Source organism: Cygnus atratus, chromosome 6 (assembly GCF_013377495.2).
Source record: "Cygnus atratus isolate AKBS03 ecotype Queensland, Australia chromosome 6, CAtr_DNAZoo_HiC_assembly, whole genome shotgun sequence".
In the NCBI taxonomy this organism is placed as follows: Eukaryota; Metazoa; Chordata; class Aves; order Anseriformes; family Anatidae; genus Cygnus; species Cygnus atratus.
This window is the reverse complement of record NC_066367.1, coordinates 8,757,520-8,769,838: the sequence shown is the minus strand read 5'-3', so window position 1 is coordinate 8,769,838 and position 12,319 is coordinate 8,757,520. Positions and strand designations below refer to the sequence as shown.

The window sequence follows — 12,319 nt, the reverse complement described above, 5'->3', positions numbered from 1 at the left end:
AAAGAAATGACATTGAAACATAGGGAATTTACTGCGGTAACTTGGGTTTTCAGTATGAGCACAGGCAACAGATGAACAGCAAAGAACTTTTTGTAAAGCTAAGCTTCGGCAAACAACAAAAGCTTAGGCAGATTTGGTTTTTATCTGGTACCATGGAAATATATTAATTCACCAAAAAGCCTTTCTAAGAAAGGGCACCCTATGAACTCCAATGAGACAGACAATGAGTGAACCCCAATAGCTAGTTGACGGCCCCATTAGTTCCCAGTATAGTTTTGGGAACCCACTTTCGTTGTCTCTAAGACCTAGGGTGTCGGTTTTCTGTTTAGGTGTGTTATCTACAACAAGACAACAGCATTGGTCATTTCTTTTGGGTTCAGCAATACAAATTTACAGTTCTATAGGTCTTGTGGCCTTGATCATCAGCTAATATAAATTAACATCACTTCTGTATAACCATGCTAATTTATCTCTTATGTATTGCCTTGGGGATGTGTGTGAAATGGCTTAGCTTCAAAGGGACCTAAGAGTTTTTATGTTCAAGCCACCAAGTCAAATAGCATTATTTTAAAAAAAAAATAACCAAAATACTTTAGAAAGGTTACAAACGTAATGCCAGCAGCTGCTTTGCAACTTGCGTGTTGCGGCACATGATGCTTGCAGATCCTGCCCCTGCTGTTCGTTTGCAATGGACTGCTTTGCAAACCCAGGGCATTCCAGAAATGTGGGAGCATGGTTTCTCCCTGGTTATCAACAGAGCAGTATGCCAAAGTAGGACAGAGCATATTTTGTTTGTGTGCCCTATTATCACTGAAAAAAAAATCTCTTAATAAACATTTGCCATTTGTAATTCTTTCTTTTTTTTTTTTTCTTTTTAATCCTTCTCTCTGTAGTACATGAAAATGATGGGTGTTAATGCAAGCAGCCATTTTATCGCCTGGTTCATAGAATGTGCCATCTTCCTTCTAATCACTGTCACCTTCCTCATTGTTATCCTAAAAGTGGGTGACATCCTTCCCAAAACAAACACATCACTCCTGTTCCTGTACCTCATGGACTACAGCCTGTCCATCATAGCCATGAGCTACTTCATCAGCGTTTTCTTCAACAACACCAACATAGCAGCGTTGGTGGGCAGTCTCGTGTACATCCTCACCTTCTTCCCCTTCATTGTGTTGCTTGTCATTGAAAATCACTTGAGCTTCTCAGTGAAGAGCCTACTGGTAAGTTCTGCTTTTCAGTAACGGGGATTATGTGTGTGGAAGCAGGCATTCGCCTTCAGTACACTTCAGTTGTTATTAAGGCTTGTGTCACAATTATACATGAATTCTAAATTCTAAATTCCTTTCTAAATTCCATCAGTGGGTGTTGACAGGTATGACAGCACGTAACAGGAGAGCTGGCCATGGCCTGGTTCAGGGAGCCCTGGAATTAGTGGTGTTCTAGGAGTGAACACAATACTTGTGCCATTTTAGGGAGTTACCACCTGCCCACTGAATCAGAGTAGTGTGAACCCTCGCAAATTGCAAGGCAAAAATGGGTTACCTTCAGCCACCACGAGCAGCAAGGCTGGTCAGGAAGGAATTTAGGTTTCAGGACTGTGAAGGAGGGCTGGCTCTGCTTGTGCTTTAGTTGTATGTATTTCAAATTCATAGTCACGGAAAGAGACATAAAGCCATGTCTCTTACCAAGGGTAGAAATAAATAGGTATTAGGTTCCAGAAGCTGTACTTGTTTTCTTTGAGTCCACCGAATTTGAGAAAGGACACCTGTTAATTCAAGTGGTAAAATTATTAGCCACCTCAGGTAATTTTCAATCACAACTTTATTTCAAAAGCCTAAATTAAAGCCCTGAATGAGGGATTAAGTTGGGTACTGGGAGTAGAAGCAAAAGGAGGGAAGTCTGTAAGGAGTTATTACAGACCATCACAGAAGCACTGTCCATCATAAGCCTCATCCACTGCTCTTTGTGACTGTTGGAAAAAATCTCCCTCATTTTTCTAGCTGTTGTACCAAGTCAGTGAGGTACCTGATTGGTTGTCTGACTTGATTTCTCTTTGAGACTAATTCAAAAATTGTTTGTTTTCAATTTTGTTTATTCCTCAGAGCCTGTTGTCCCCAACTGCGTTCAGTTATGCAAGTCAATACATTGCTCGCTACGAGGCACAGGGCATAGGTACGTTTATTGTACAAAAAACTAGTATTTGAGTTCCCATGGATGTGATGTTTCATTAACTAATATGGATTCTGTTGTATTTCTAAATTCCTTTCTGCAGGTCTGCAGTGGGACAACATGTATAAATCCCCAATGATTGGAGACAACACCTCCTTTGGCTGGATGTGCTGGCTCATTCTGATAGACTCCTTCATTTACTTCATCCTGGGGTGGTATATAAGGAATGTATTCCCAGGTAAGGATATGTTGCATTGAGGTTGCTGCTGTACCATTTCCTTTGGAAAACAATGAATACAACACTGGCTGATTCCAGTCTGCCCGCACAGGATAGTTCTGTTCCTAGACCAAAGGGCCCATGACTTAAGTGGTGGATGTCTGAGTATTAATGAAACTGGGACAAGACAGAGGGAAAAATAGGGTTCTTCTGCATATCGTGTGGGTAGGTGAAACCCATAAGGAAGCTGAAGCCAAGGACACAGGAGGGTATGTTTGCTGTCTGGTCGGTGAAAATGAGAACAGAGCATGTTAGCCAGCATTTGTCAGCTGAGTGATTATGGGTTGCGTTACTTATATCATTCGATTTCAAAAAGTAATTCCTGCCTTGGGCAAGAGCCAGTACATTTGTCTTTTGCTTTTCTTCCCCACCTAATGAAGCAGTCCACTGGCACACAGAAATCTACCCAGTGGAAAAATGTAAAGTACTCCAACCCTCCGGCTATGAAGTTACTCAGAATAACAAATTAGCAAATGCTTCCTATTGTGCCAATTAAGGGAAAATCCTCTACCAAGTATCAGTAGTACATGAAGCACATCAAGAGAGGAGAGATCTCTACGGAGTTCATTTTTTGTTATTTTGAGTGCAATCTAATAGTGGTGCTTTCTGCAGATACCTGGATGAGTTTCTTTTTCTTCTTGCAGGACGATATGGCATGGCTGCTCCCTGGTATTTCCCGTTCCTTCCATCTTACTGGCTTGAATACAACAGTTACCTCCCCTTCTGGAGTGAGAAACAAAGAGGCCTCTTCTTCAGCAAGCTGATGCTGAGGAAAGAAACTCCCCTCAACAATAAGATATGTATGTGAATTCTACATGGGGTAGCAGTGCCAACTTACACTTCAAGTAAACAAAGTGGAATTTGTAAAGGGGCACTGCTCTCAGAAAGCGCATTTCTGTGTTAATCCTTATTTTGTAGCACAGAAAAAAATGGAAACTGTTGCTTACCTGAATGGAGATTTGGCTTTTAAATTTTCCTTTTTCTTCCTATTTGATATGGAAATCCACTACTGATATTCACATTCATATTTGTGTATACTGTAGTTTGGCAGATACCTTAGATGCATATACCTCACCCTACAATGCTCTGTGTAGAAAAACACACTTTTGTTTGTGCAAGCAAAAAGAAGTTTCCACTTGTCAAAAGGGATATGTGCTGCTTTGTTTGTTTCTTTAAATATTTAGCCTGTAAAATGTAGTGAGCTCACACATACAAGCTTGCTGATTCTACCTAACAAAAATAATTTAGTAGTTTTGCTGTGCTTTCTTAGTATAGATTATGTTAGGTGCTCTGAAACGTCTAAATATGGGACCTTTCAGAAGTGATTAACACTTACTGTCAGGAGTTGTAAGAAGTTGCAGAAGTGAAAAGGAGAAATCCGGAAGAGCTCAAAATGATTCAGATCCTCTGAAATGTTCTCTACATTCCTTGTTGAAAGGCACCTACCTTTGCTGTATTTTATGCTATAAAAAGCCCTGCTTATTTATAAGATGAAAAAAAGTAACTGTCCTCTGCCCCTTCCCTTTGGTGTTGTAGGTGCCCCCCCTCCTCACCTGGAGCCAGAGCCCACTGACCTGACCTTGGGAGTCTCCCTCCGTGGCATAACAAAGGTTTATGGATCCAAAGCTGCAGTGGACAACCTCAGCCTCAACTTCTATGAAGGGAATATAACTTCCCTGCTGGGACACAATGGAGCTGGGAAAACGACGACCATGTATGTGCTCTTTAAAGTTGGGATGTTTTATACTGTGGGGCATGGCAGGGTGAATGAGAGAGCAAGTGGGGCTGTGCAGGGTTGGGGAGCTGAATAAGATGCTTTATTAGGACAGATCTCTCCTGCAGTTTTATCTTGGTCTTGGACAACCTCAGCTGTCCCTTCATCTGTTAGAATTAAAGCTCCTTTGCTGCTTAGGAATATGCTTTTTAGTCTGGTAGGATCACTGTAATACACAGCACAGCAGCTGTTCCAGCATTTTGTTCCATGAGGTTTTGGTGCCTGGGGCTGGGTTGCTCTGAAAGCTGTGGGTAGCTTTGCACATGCCAAAGTTGAAATGATATTAGCACAAAAGCTTAATAGAGGTATATTTCAGCTGTACAGACTCACGTGTTGACTGGGCTGGGATGGCAGTAGGTTAATACATTGGCCTTCCAGCCTTTCTAGCCTTGCCATTTATAAATTATTGTTTGAGTTGTTAGATAAAAGCAGTAAAACAAACCTGTAGAACTTGATTTCTCCACTGATATATATATATGCATCACTCTGAAAGCAACATTAAGTTGATAAATAGAAGCCCCAGAAGAGCCAAAATCGGTAAGACAGATGTGTGCTTCATCTCAGCTTATTAGAAATTCATCTCATGTCCTCTTTGTGAAGTGTAGGCAAAGGTGATGTACAGAAAAATATAATGGCTTCTTGAAACTTAGTGCAGGCTTGAAATCCCGAGTAAGGTCGCAAGTTACTTCTCCTCTCCTTTTTAATGAGGGTTAAAAGTCCCAGGAGAGAGAGCAACACGGGGAGGGTGAAAGGCAGTCTGAGATGCATCTTCTCCCTTTACTCCCTGCAGGACAGCTCTAAAAACAACCCATATTATGTAAGTAGTTATTCCAAGCAGAAGGTGTTTGACTCGGGTCTGTTAGGTAGGTAGCATTACTAGGTAGTATTATTAGCTTGAACTAGTTGAAAGTGCTGCCCTCTGTGAGGTGCCTTGCCTGGAAGTCCTCTCCCATTCCTTCTTAATAATGGCAGTGAAATCAGGTTTCCCTGCCATGATGTGGTTAGTATGATGAAGATGTGGTTTGCAATCTCTGATGTGGTTAGCAGTATGAGGCTGTCTGGATGCTGCAGACAAACCTCAAAGAATGAAGAGTAACTGCATTACCTGAATTACCAGTGATTAAATGGGAAGTGAAGGGCATTCATGAGTATCGATGTACGGGACACACTGTGGTCCGAGTTGGAGAGGGGAAGACCAAGGAAGATAAAAGTATATGTGAAAAGTAGCCAGAGTTCCATGCGCAAACTTGGTACTTGCCCTCACAATCCTACAGAGAGGGAGGAGGATGTTCTTTGATGTTAATTGGCCACTGCTCTGCCCAAGCATGGCAGGCAGCAGAAGAAGCTGTGTTCTGTTATTTCTGGCTGCAAGGAGTGCGGTGGTGATGGAGGGAAGCTTTGCAAGTAATGATAGGTACAGGACCATGTGGAAAAAAATCATGTCTGGCTTTCTACTTAACTTCCTTTACAATTTATTTTTCCCTTTCAGATCTATTTTGACTGGGTTGTTCCCTACATCATCAGGTACTATTGTTGTCTATGACAAAGACATCAGGACTGATCAGGAGGTTATCAGGAAGAACATGGGTGTGTGCATGCAGCACAACGTGCTCTTCAACTACCTCACCACGAAGGAGCACCTGCTGCTCTATGGGTACATCAAAGTCCCTCACTGGAGTAAAGAAGAGCTCTACCAAGAAGTTAAGAGGTATAAAACCAGCAGGGTTGGGGAAGAGTGAGAGGGCTCTGAAAATTATTGTGTGGTAGTGCCATTGCCCCTACAAAGCTCAGATGAATGGTTTTGAGCACAGTTGCAGACCCAGCCTGGAGTTCAAATAACGCCTTGGTCTGCCTAGAGGAGGATATTGAGTGTTGAAATCTGGGGCTGTAAGAAAACAACGTCTTTTCTCCAGGGGGTTCACAAGCTTCTCTGGCAATTCTTTGGAGATGAATTTATTGGCCTAAGGGTCTGGTCCTTGCTTCTTTACAATTTTCCCCAGAAAGGGATTTAATCAACCAGTCAGAAAGATGATGTCGGCTTTATTGGTTCTGCGGAGAAGTGAAACAGCCAGAACATCCCAGGGAATTTGGATCTTGGTGTTCTCTGTTGATGAGGTTGAGCCTTTAACCTTGGCTTGTCAGATGGAAACTTTGAAAACATCCTAAAAAAAGATTTTTTAAATTAAAGTCCCAGTGGCTGAGCTATAGGATGAATCATCTCAGTGCACTGTGACCATTTAGTAGAGCAGTCCATACTTGAGCAGTTTTTCATTTGCAGTTATGTTTTTTGGGTATTTTCAGATTCCCTGCTTTTAAAAGATGCCTGAAGGACAACCTCTGGGGGTTGTTTTTTCTTTGTTTTGAAGGACTTTGAAGGAGACTGGACTGTACAGCCATCGTCATAAGCTAGCTGGTTCCCTGTCCGGGGGAATGAAGAGGAAGTTGTCTATAGCTATTGCTCTCCTGGGTGGATCAAGGGTGGTAATCCTGGATGAACCAACCACAGGGGTGGATCCGTGCTCTCGGAGGAGTATTTGGGAAATTATTTCCAAGAATAAAAAAGGTACTGTGATGAGATGAGATGCTGCTCAGTCACAGAAGTGATTTGTGTCGCTTGGAAATGCGATATCAGTGGCTTTGAGAAGCGGTTTTTGGAGGCCACAGAGAACTAGCTGTGGGGATCTGGGACTTTGCAGAGCTTCTGGGTGCATTCCAGGCTCTTCTTGTAAATTCACAATGTCATTTGAAAATAAACTTTACGATAATACACAACTTATGATAGTAACTTTCAACTTCTCTCTAATGTTGTCTTTCATCCAGTTTCATTATTAATTTCCAAAAAGCACAGTTGATTTTTCACCTGATGCTCTGCGTGCCCTCATTCGGTGAAGCTTTCACCTGTCCTATGTAATCCTGTATGTCTGTTCTGTGTTGGTTGACATCAGTTTTCTGTTTCCCAGGCAGAACCATCATTCTTTCAACACATCACTTGGATGAAGCAGAAGTACTGAGTGACCGAATCGCCTTCCTGGAGCATGGGGGGCTCAGATGCTGTGGGTCTCCGTTCTACCTCAAGGAAACGTTTGGTGATGGATACCACCTGACACTCACAAAAAAAAAGGTTTGTGTCAGAGTCCTACAAATTTAGCCTCATTTTAAGATAAATGTGTGATGTTATGATAGACATCTTGGGTGGGAAACTGAGTCAGTTGTATGACGTGAAGGAAGGAGGCAAGTCAGTGTCCCACAGAAATGAAGCACATTGCAGAAGGTTCATCTTAGTCTTAGATCTCTGCCATGGAATGGTTATTTCAGTCTAATTTCTCTTCCATGGAATGGATTCTTTATGTGACCGTTTTATTGCAGGGTGAAAATGGGATGCATTTTGGGTTGAAACTTTTGGTTTTGGACACACAGGTTAAAGCACATGCTGGCTTTGTAAACATGTAACTACAGCCTGTAGATTGCTATTAAGAACACTTTCTTATATGCTCCAGCCACTGAGGTACACAAGGCACAGTGCACTGTGCTCTCTGGCTCACTCTGTCTGTCCTGTGCTGGAATTCACACACTTTTATAGATAAGTTTCCTTCAGAAAGACAGCCTACATGGAGAGTTCCCCAAAACATAGGAGTCTTAGCTGCAGATCTAACAGACAAGGCAGAGGTGTGAATCTGAGCCTCCTGTGCCCAGGTGAGCAATGCAATCCTCTTTACCCTCCCTTCCCTTCTGGCCCTGGCTCCCTTTCATGTCCCGTGGGCATGGTCACCACAGCAGGTACTGCAGGGAGCAGACACAGAGATGCCTGGTGTTTGAGCCCACATGTAGCATGAGCTCTCAGCAGCTTCATCTCTGAAGGTGAGCATCGAGGCTTGCTCAGGGATGCTGTTGGCAGGAGCTGAGGATGGAAGCAGTACCAAAGTGGTTGCGTTGGATGCAGAGAGAGGCACCAAAGAGCTCCTGAAGATCTGCATGTGAGCACGCTGTGTCTCAGGGAAAGATGCTGACAGAGCACGTTCCTTGAAGCAGAGGGAGGATCTCCAAACCAGCCGCCAGGGAGGACATCATACCAGGCTCTGCGACCCTCAACAAGCAGAAATTTCGGCTTTCTGCTTTGTTGGAAAAGAACAGGGTCTCTGTGAGGGTTAAAGGCAAGGCCAGGTGCAGAGTGTGAATTCTGGAGTTCAGAGATAAGAGATGGGAAAGGCCTGTGGATAGTACCTGGCCTGAGGCGAAATATTTGTTCTGCTGTTTGCAAGGAGGGAGGAACTCTGTTCTTAAAGCCTTTATTACAGTGCTGTTGGTAGCCCCAGCACACAGAATAACACACAGATACTGTAAGAGATCAGCCCCTCTTCCAAATTGCTGGCAGTATAGATAGAAAAAATGAAAAAGGACCCATGTGCAAGCCCTGTTTTTCATGGGGAAAAAGGTTGTAATTGTGCTGGCAGCCAAGTTCAGGTGTCAACTCTCCTTTGTGGCTAGGCTTTTTGTCTGTACTGTAAACCCTCTAGCTGGTACAAAATGGTCAATCTGTCCCAATCCTTGTATGCTTGTGGACAGCGGGAGCTTGGTGAGCTCTGCATGGACCAAGATGGGCACAGTGTAGTCCAAAAAGTCCCCAGAGCTCATCTCTTCCTCAGCACAGTGAGGGGCAGGGATTCTGTGCCACATCTTTCAGTCTTCTTCAAATGCCAGAAACCCAGTTTCATCTTCTTTTAGTGTGTAAACTGAAATATTGCCTGTCTGGATTAAGTTTGCCCACTGGTTATACTGCAGGACAGAATTTGGGCTGAATCCTGCAGCAGGAATATTGACCTCACAGCCCTTGACCTCACAGCCCTCTCATTGACCAGAGCATTTTCCTCCTTTTTCAGAATATGATAGAGGAGTGTGACACCGCAGCAGTGACCTCCCTGATCCAGTCCCACCTTCCAGAGGCTTATCTCAAGGAGGACATTGGTGGGGAGCTCGTGTACGTGCTTCCCCCCTTCAAGTCAACAGTCTCGGGGGCCTACCAGGCGCTTCTCAGAGCCCTCGATACCAGCTTGAGTGATCTCCACCTTGGTTGCTATGGGATTTCAAACACAACCGTGGAAGAGGTATGAGCTCAGGACTCGATTAAATGAAATGTTATTAACTTCCCAGAACTGTGTAGGTCTGCTTTCTGGGGTAGGTGATGGCATGTTTGGGATGTGGGAGTCACAGGCAAGGGAAGAGGTGGTTTGGTTTCTCACTGTGCTACGTTTATGAACATGCGAGCATGTAGATGAATTCATCGATCTACTAAATCTACTAATGCACAAAGCATACCACTGTCTTACCTTGCTAAGACCTTTCAGCATTTTACCCAGAAAATAAGATGTTGGAGTTAGACAGGGGAGAGAGGGCGAAGACACATTTCTGTTTGAGGTTTGCTTCTCACTGCCATGAATTTGGGGTTGTCTCTAGACAGTTAGAAAACAGTCTAAATGCTAAACTTCAGCATGGATGCTGCCGTGCACAAGTGTGTCACCTGGAGCATCTCAGAGTAACACAGGCATCTTCCTGCCCACAGAAAATCTCTTGTCATAATAAACACAATAACCACAAACATTTAGTTACATCAGAAACAAAAAGCAGCTTTAAACAATGAGTTTTAAGAAGAAGTTTTAAATGATGCAACCTTCCTCTTGCAGTGGAGACGCAGTTTGTCACCTTTCTGTCCAGAAATCCATGTTTATTTGTGTTGAAGTAGTCAGGATTGTCAGAGGCTGGAGAGGAAAATATCCCAGGGAGACAACCCTACTTGTTTCTTTACTGATGCCAAGCAGGGTAAACTGCCTGTGTGCTGAAATGCAGCTTCTTTAACACCTACTCAGTAGTCATGGTAGCAGGGTGGCATTAGGGCAAAGTAAGTCCAACTGTGGGCAGCTGCAGAAGTTTAGTTTGCCACTGCTGCAGCAAGAGAGGTGACAGGTAGCTGGACAAAAACTATTTTATACTGAAAAAAAGTGAATTTCTCCCTCAGAACACAAAGGGAACAAAAAGAGGATTGTCATCCGCGATTGCTCCACAAACAGTGACAGAGTAGGAATGGGAGCTACAGAAGCATGTAGGAGAGTGGATTCTGATTATTGGTTTGGAAAATGGAGTAATTTGGACCAATTTTCCTTTATGTTTTCTTGCTGTGTAGGTGTTTCTCAATCTGACAAAAGAGCTAGGGAAGGACCCACAAGACGATACTGAACTGCCTCAACAACTGCCTGGAGCCAGTGGTCAAATTGGCAGTGACGAAATGTCTGTGAACACGGATACCTTCACGGAGAGAGATGGTACTGAATTACCTCCAGGTTTTATTCCAGATTTGTCACAGATGCAAAAAGTGAACGATAGACTGATTTGAGCTTTCCTGTCCTCTTTCTATGTTGGAAACCACGTTTCACCCAACCAGGAATCACAAAACCAATTAATCACTAGAAGCACAGCACTCAACAGTTGTTTAGATCCACTGGTTTGGAATGTCTGAATCGCAGAACAAATTACAGAGGGGGCTTGTTTGTATCCACCTCCCTTTAATTTGATTCAGGTTTAATCTAATCAAACATAGTATGTGGGTGAAGGAGCAAATGTATACCTTTGAAAGTAATTGCTGTAATTGATGCAGAGGTTTATTTCTACGCAATTAGTAGAATTTGAGAGAAACTTTGTGGAAACCCCTTAGCCTGCTGCAAAAGCAGCACAGCTCTGAGCTGGATCTTTCTTGGAGCTCTTTGCTGTGTCCCAACCATTCCAGTAAGGGCAAACAGCAAAAAGGGCCAGACAGTGGCATAAATTCCCCTTCAGAAGAGAGTCAAGCTACACCATTATCTCCAAGAGTTTGAGAGCTGCAGAAGGTGGCATGGTCCAAAAAAATCCTGAACATCCTTTCTGACAAAGAAAAGTTTTTTACTTATGAATATATCATTTACAGTTAGGGTAACAGTTAAGGGACGACACAGAGGCATTTTCATACTTGCTTCTCGAAGCTGACCTGCACTGGAGATGTGCAGCTCCATAAACAGTAACTCAGACATGTAGAGAAGTGTTTTATGTCATGCCTAATGAGAGCACTGAAGGTGATTTGCTTCGTGTTGCATTATATAGGTTAATATTTTATGGAGAGGAATAGGTTGCACAGGGTTTGGTTCTGCTTTTAAAGTGCTGCAAACTTGTCCACGTAAGTGATCAATTAGTTTGTGCCTTTTTTCTTGTACCTGAATGAATTCTCTTATTGATTTGTCTGAGGACCTGCTTTCTCAATGACGAGAATTTTCAGTTTGCAAATATAAAAGTTGCAACCAGGTAGGTAGGATGTAGATAACTTGTTGCATCTGGAAGTGTGCATTCCTCTTGCAAGATGTCAAAATGCATACCATGTGTATACATTTGAAATCAAGCTAAAAATTGGTGTTACTGAGCTCATGACTCAAGACAAAACCTGAATCCTGTCCAAAGAGGGTATGTTCCAACCTAGTAGTTCTGATTTTTCCATCTGAAAAGGGAGAGAAGGTAGCCAAGGTTATTCCCTGGGACCTATAACTGTTATTTCTCTGCATTTTGCAAATACTGATCCATGACGAAATGCGTTCTTTTGTGCCCAGATCAGCTCCTGATCAGGTCAAAGAGCCTGCAAGGTTTGCCATTGCTGCTTAAGAAGACATCAGCTTTATTCATTAAGAGATTCCACCATACCCGGCGGGATGTCAGAGGCTTCATTGCTCAGGTCATCCTCCCAGTCCTCTTTGTGATGGCAGCAATGGGACTTGGGACGCTGAGAACTAAGGAGACTGAATATCCAGAACTGATTCTTTCCCCCTCTCTGTACGGCACATCTGACCAGGCAGATTTCTTTGGGTGAGTGCTGTTTTTCATCCTTAAACTCGCTGGTTTATAAAAGCCAGTTGTTATCACCAGGATTATTTTTAAGCAAATACAGTGAAAAAGTATCATGCAGATAACAAGTAGTGATAAAATCCTGTTCCTAGGGGTTTTCTAGGGGAGATGGCTTGGCTTAGACCAGCAATCAGAAAGCTTTAGAAAAACAACCTCTCAGTTGGAATTAACTCTGAAATATA

General features: G+C 43.0%; 1 protein-coding gene across 1 annotated transcript in view; it reads left to right on the top strand.

The window, feature by feature from the left end:
* Window positions 1-12,319, top strand: part of ABCA12 (ATP binding cassette subfamily A member 12) — an 84,419-nt gene that overhangs the window by 48,563 nt on the left and 23,537 nt on the right. Inside the window, exons 22-33 of the mRNA XM_050711645.1 lie at window positions 894-1,223; window positions 2,106-2,175; window positions 2,276-2,410; window positions 3,094-3,249; window positions 3,986-4,163; window positions 5,713-5,931; window positions 6,590-6,786; window positions 7,184-7,344; window positions 8,842-8,865; window positions 9,113-9,325; window positions 10,399-10,537; window positions 11,846-12,098. Coding sequence (XP_050567602.1) covers window positions 894-1,223; window positions 2,106-2,175; window positions 2,276-2,410; window positions 3,094-3,249; window positions 3,986-4,163; window positions 5,713-5,931; window positions 6,590-6,786; window positions 7,184-7,344; window positions 8,842-8,865; window positions 9,113-9,325; window positions 10,399-10,537; window positions 11,846-12,098 — 2,075 coding nt within the window. The remainder of the gene's footprint in view (window positions 1-893; window positions 1,224-2,105; window positions 2,176-2,275; window positions 2,411-3,093; window positions 3,250-3,985; window positions 4,164-5,712; window positions 5,932-6,589; window positions 6,787-7,183; window positions 7,345-8,841; window positions 8,866-9,112; window positions 9,326-10,398; window positions 10,538-11,845; window positions 12,099-12,319) is intronic.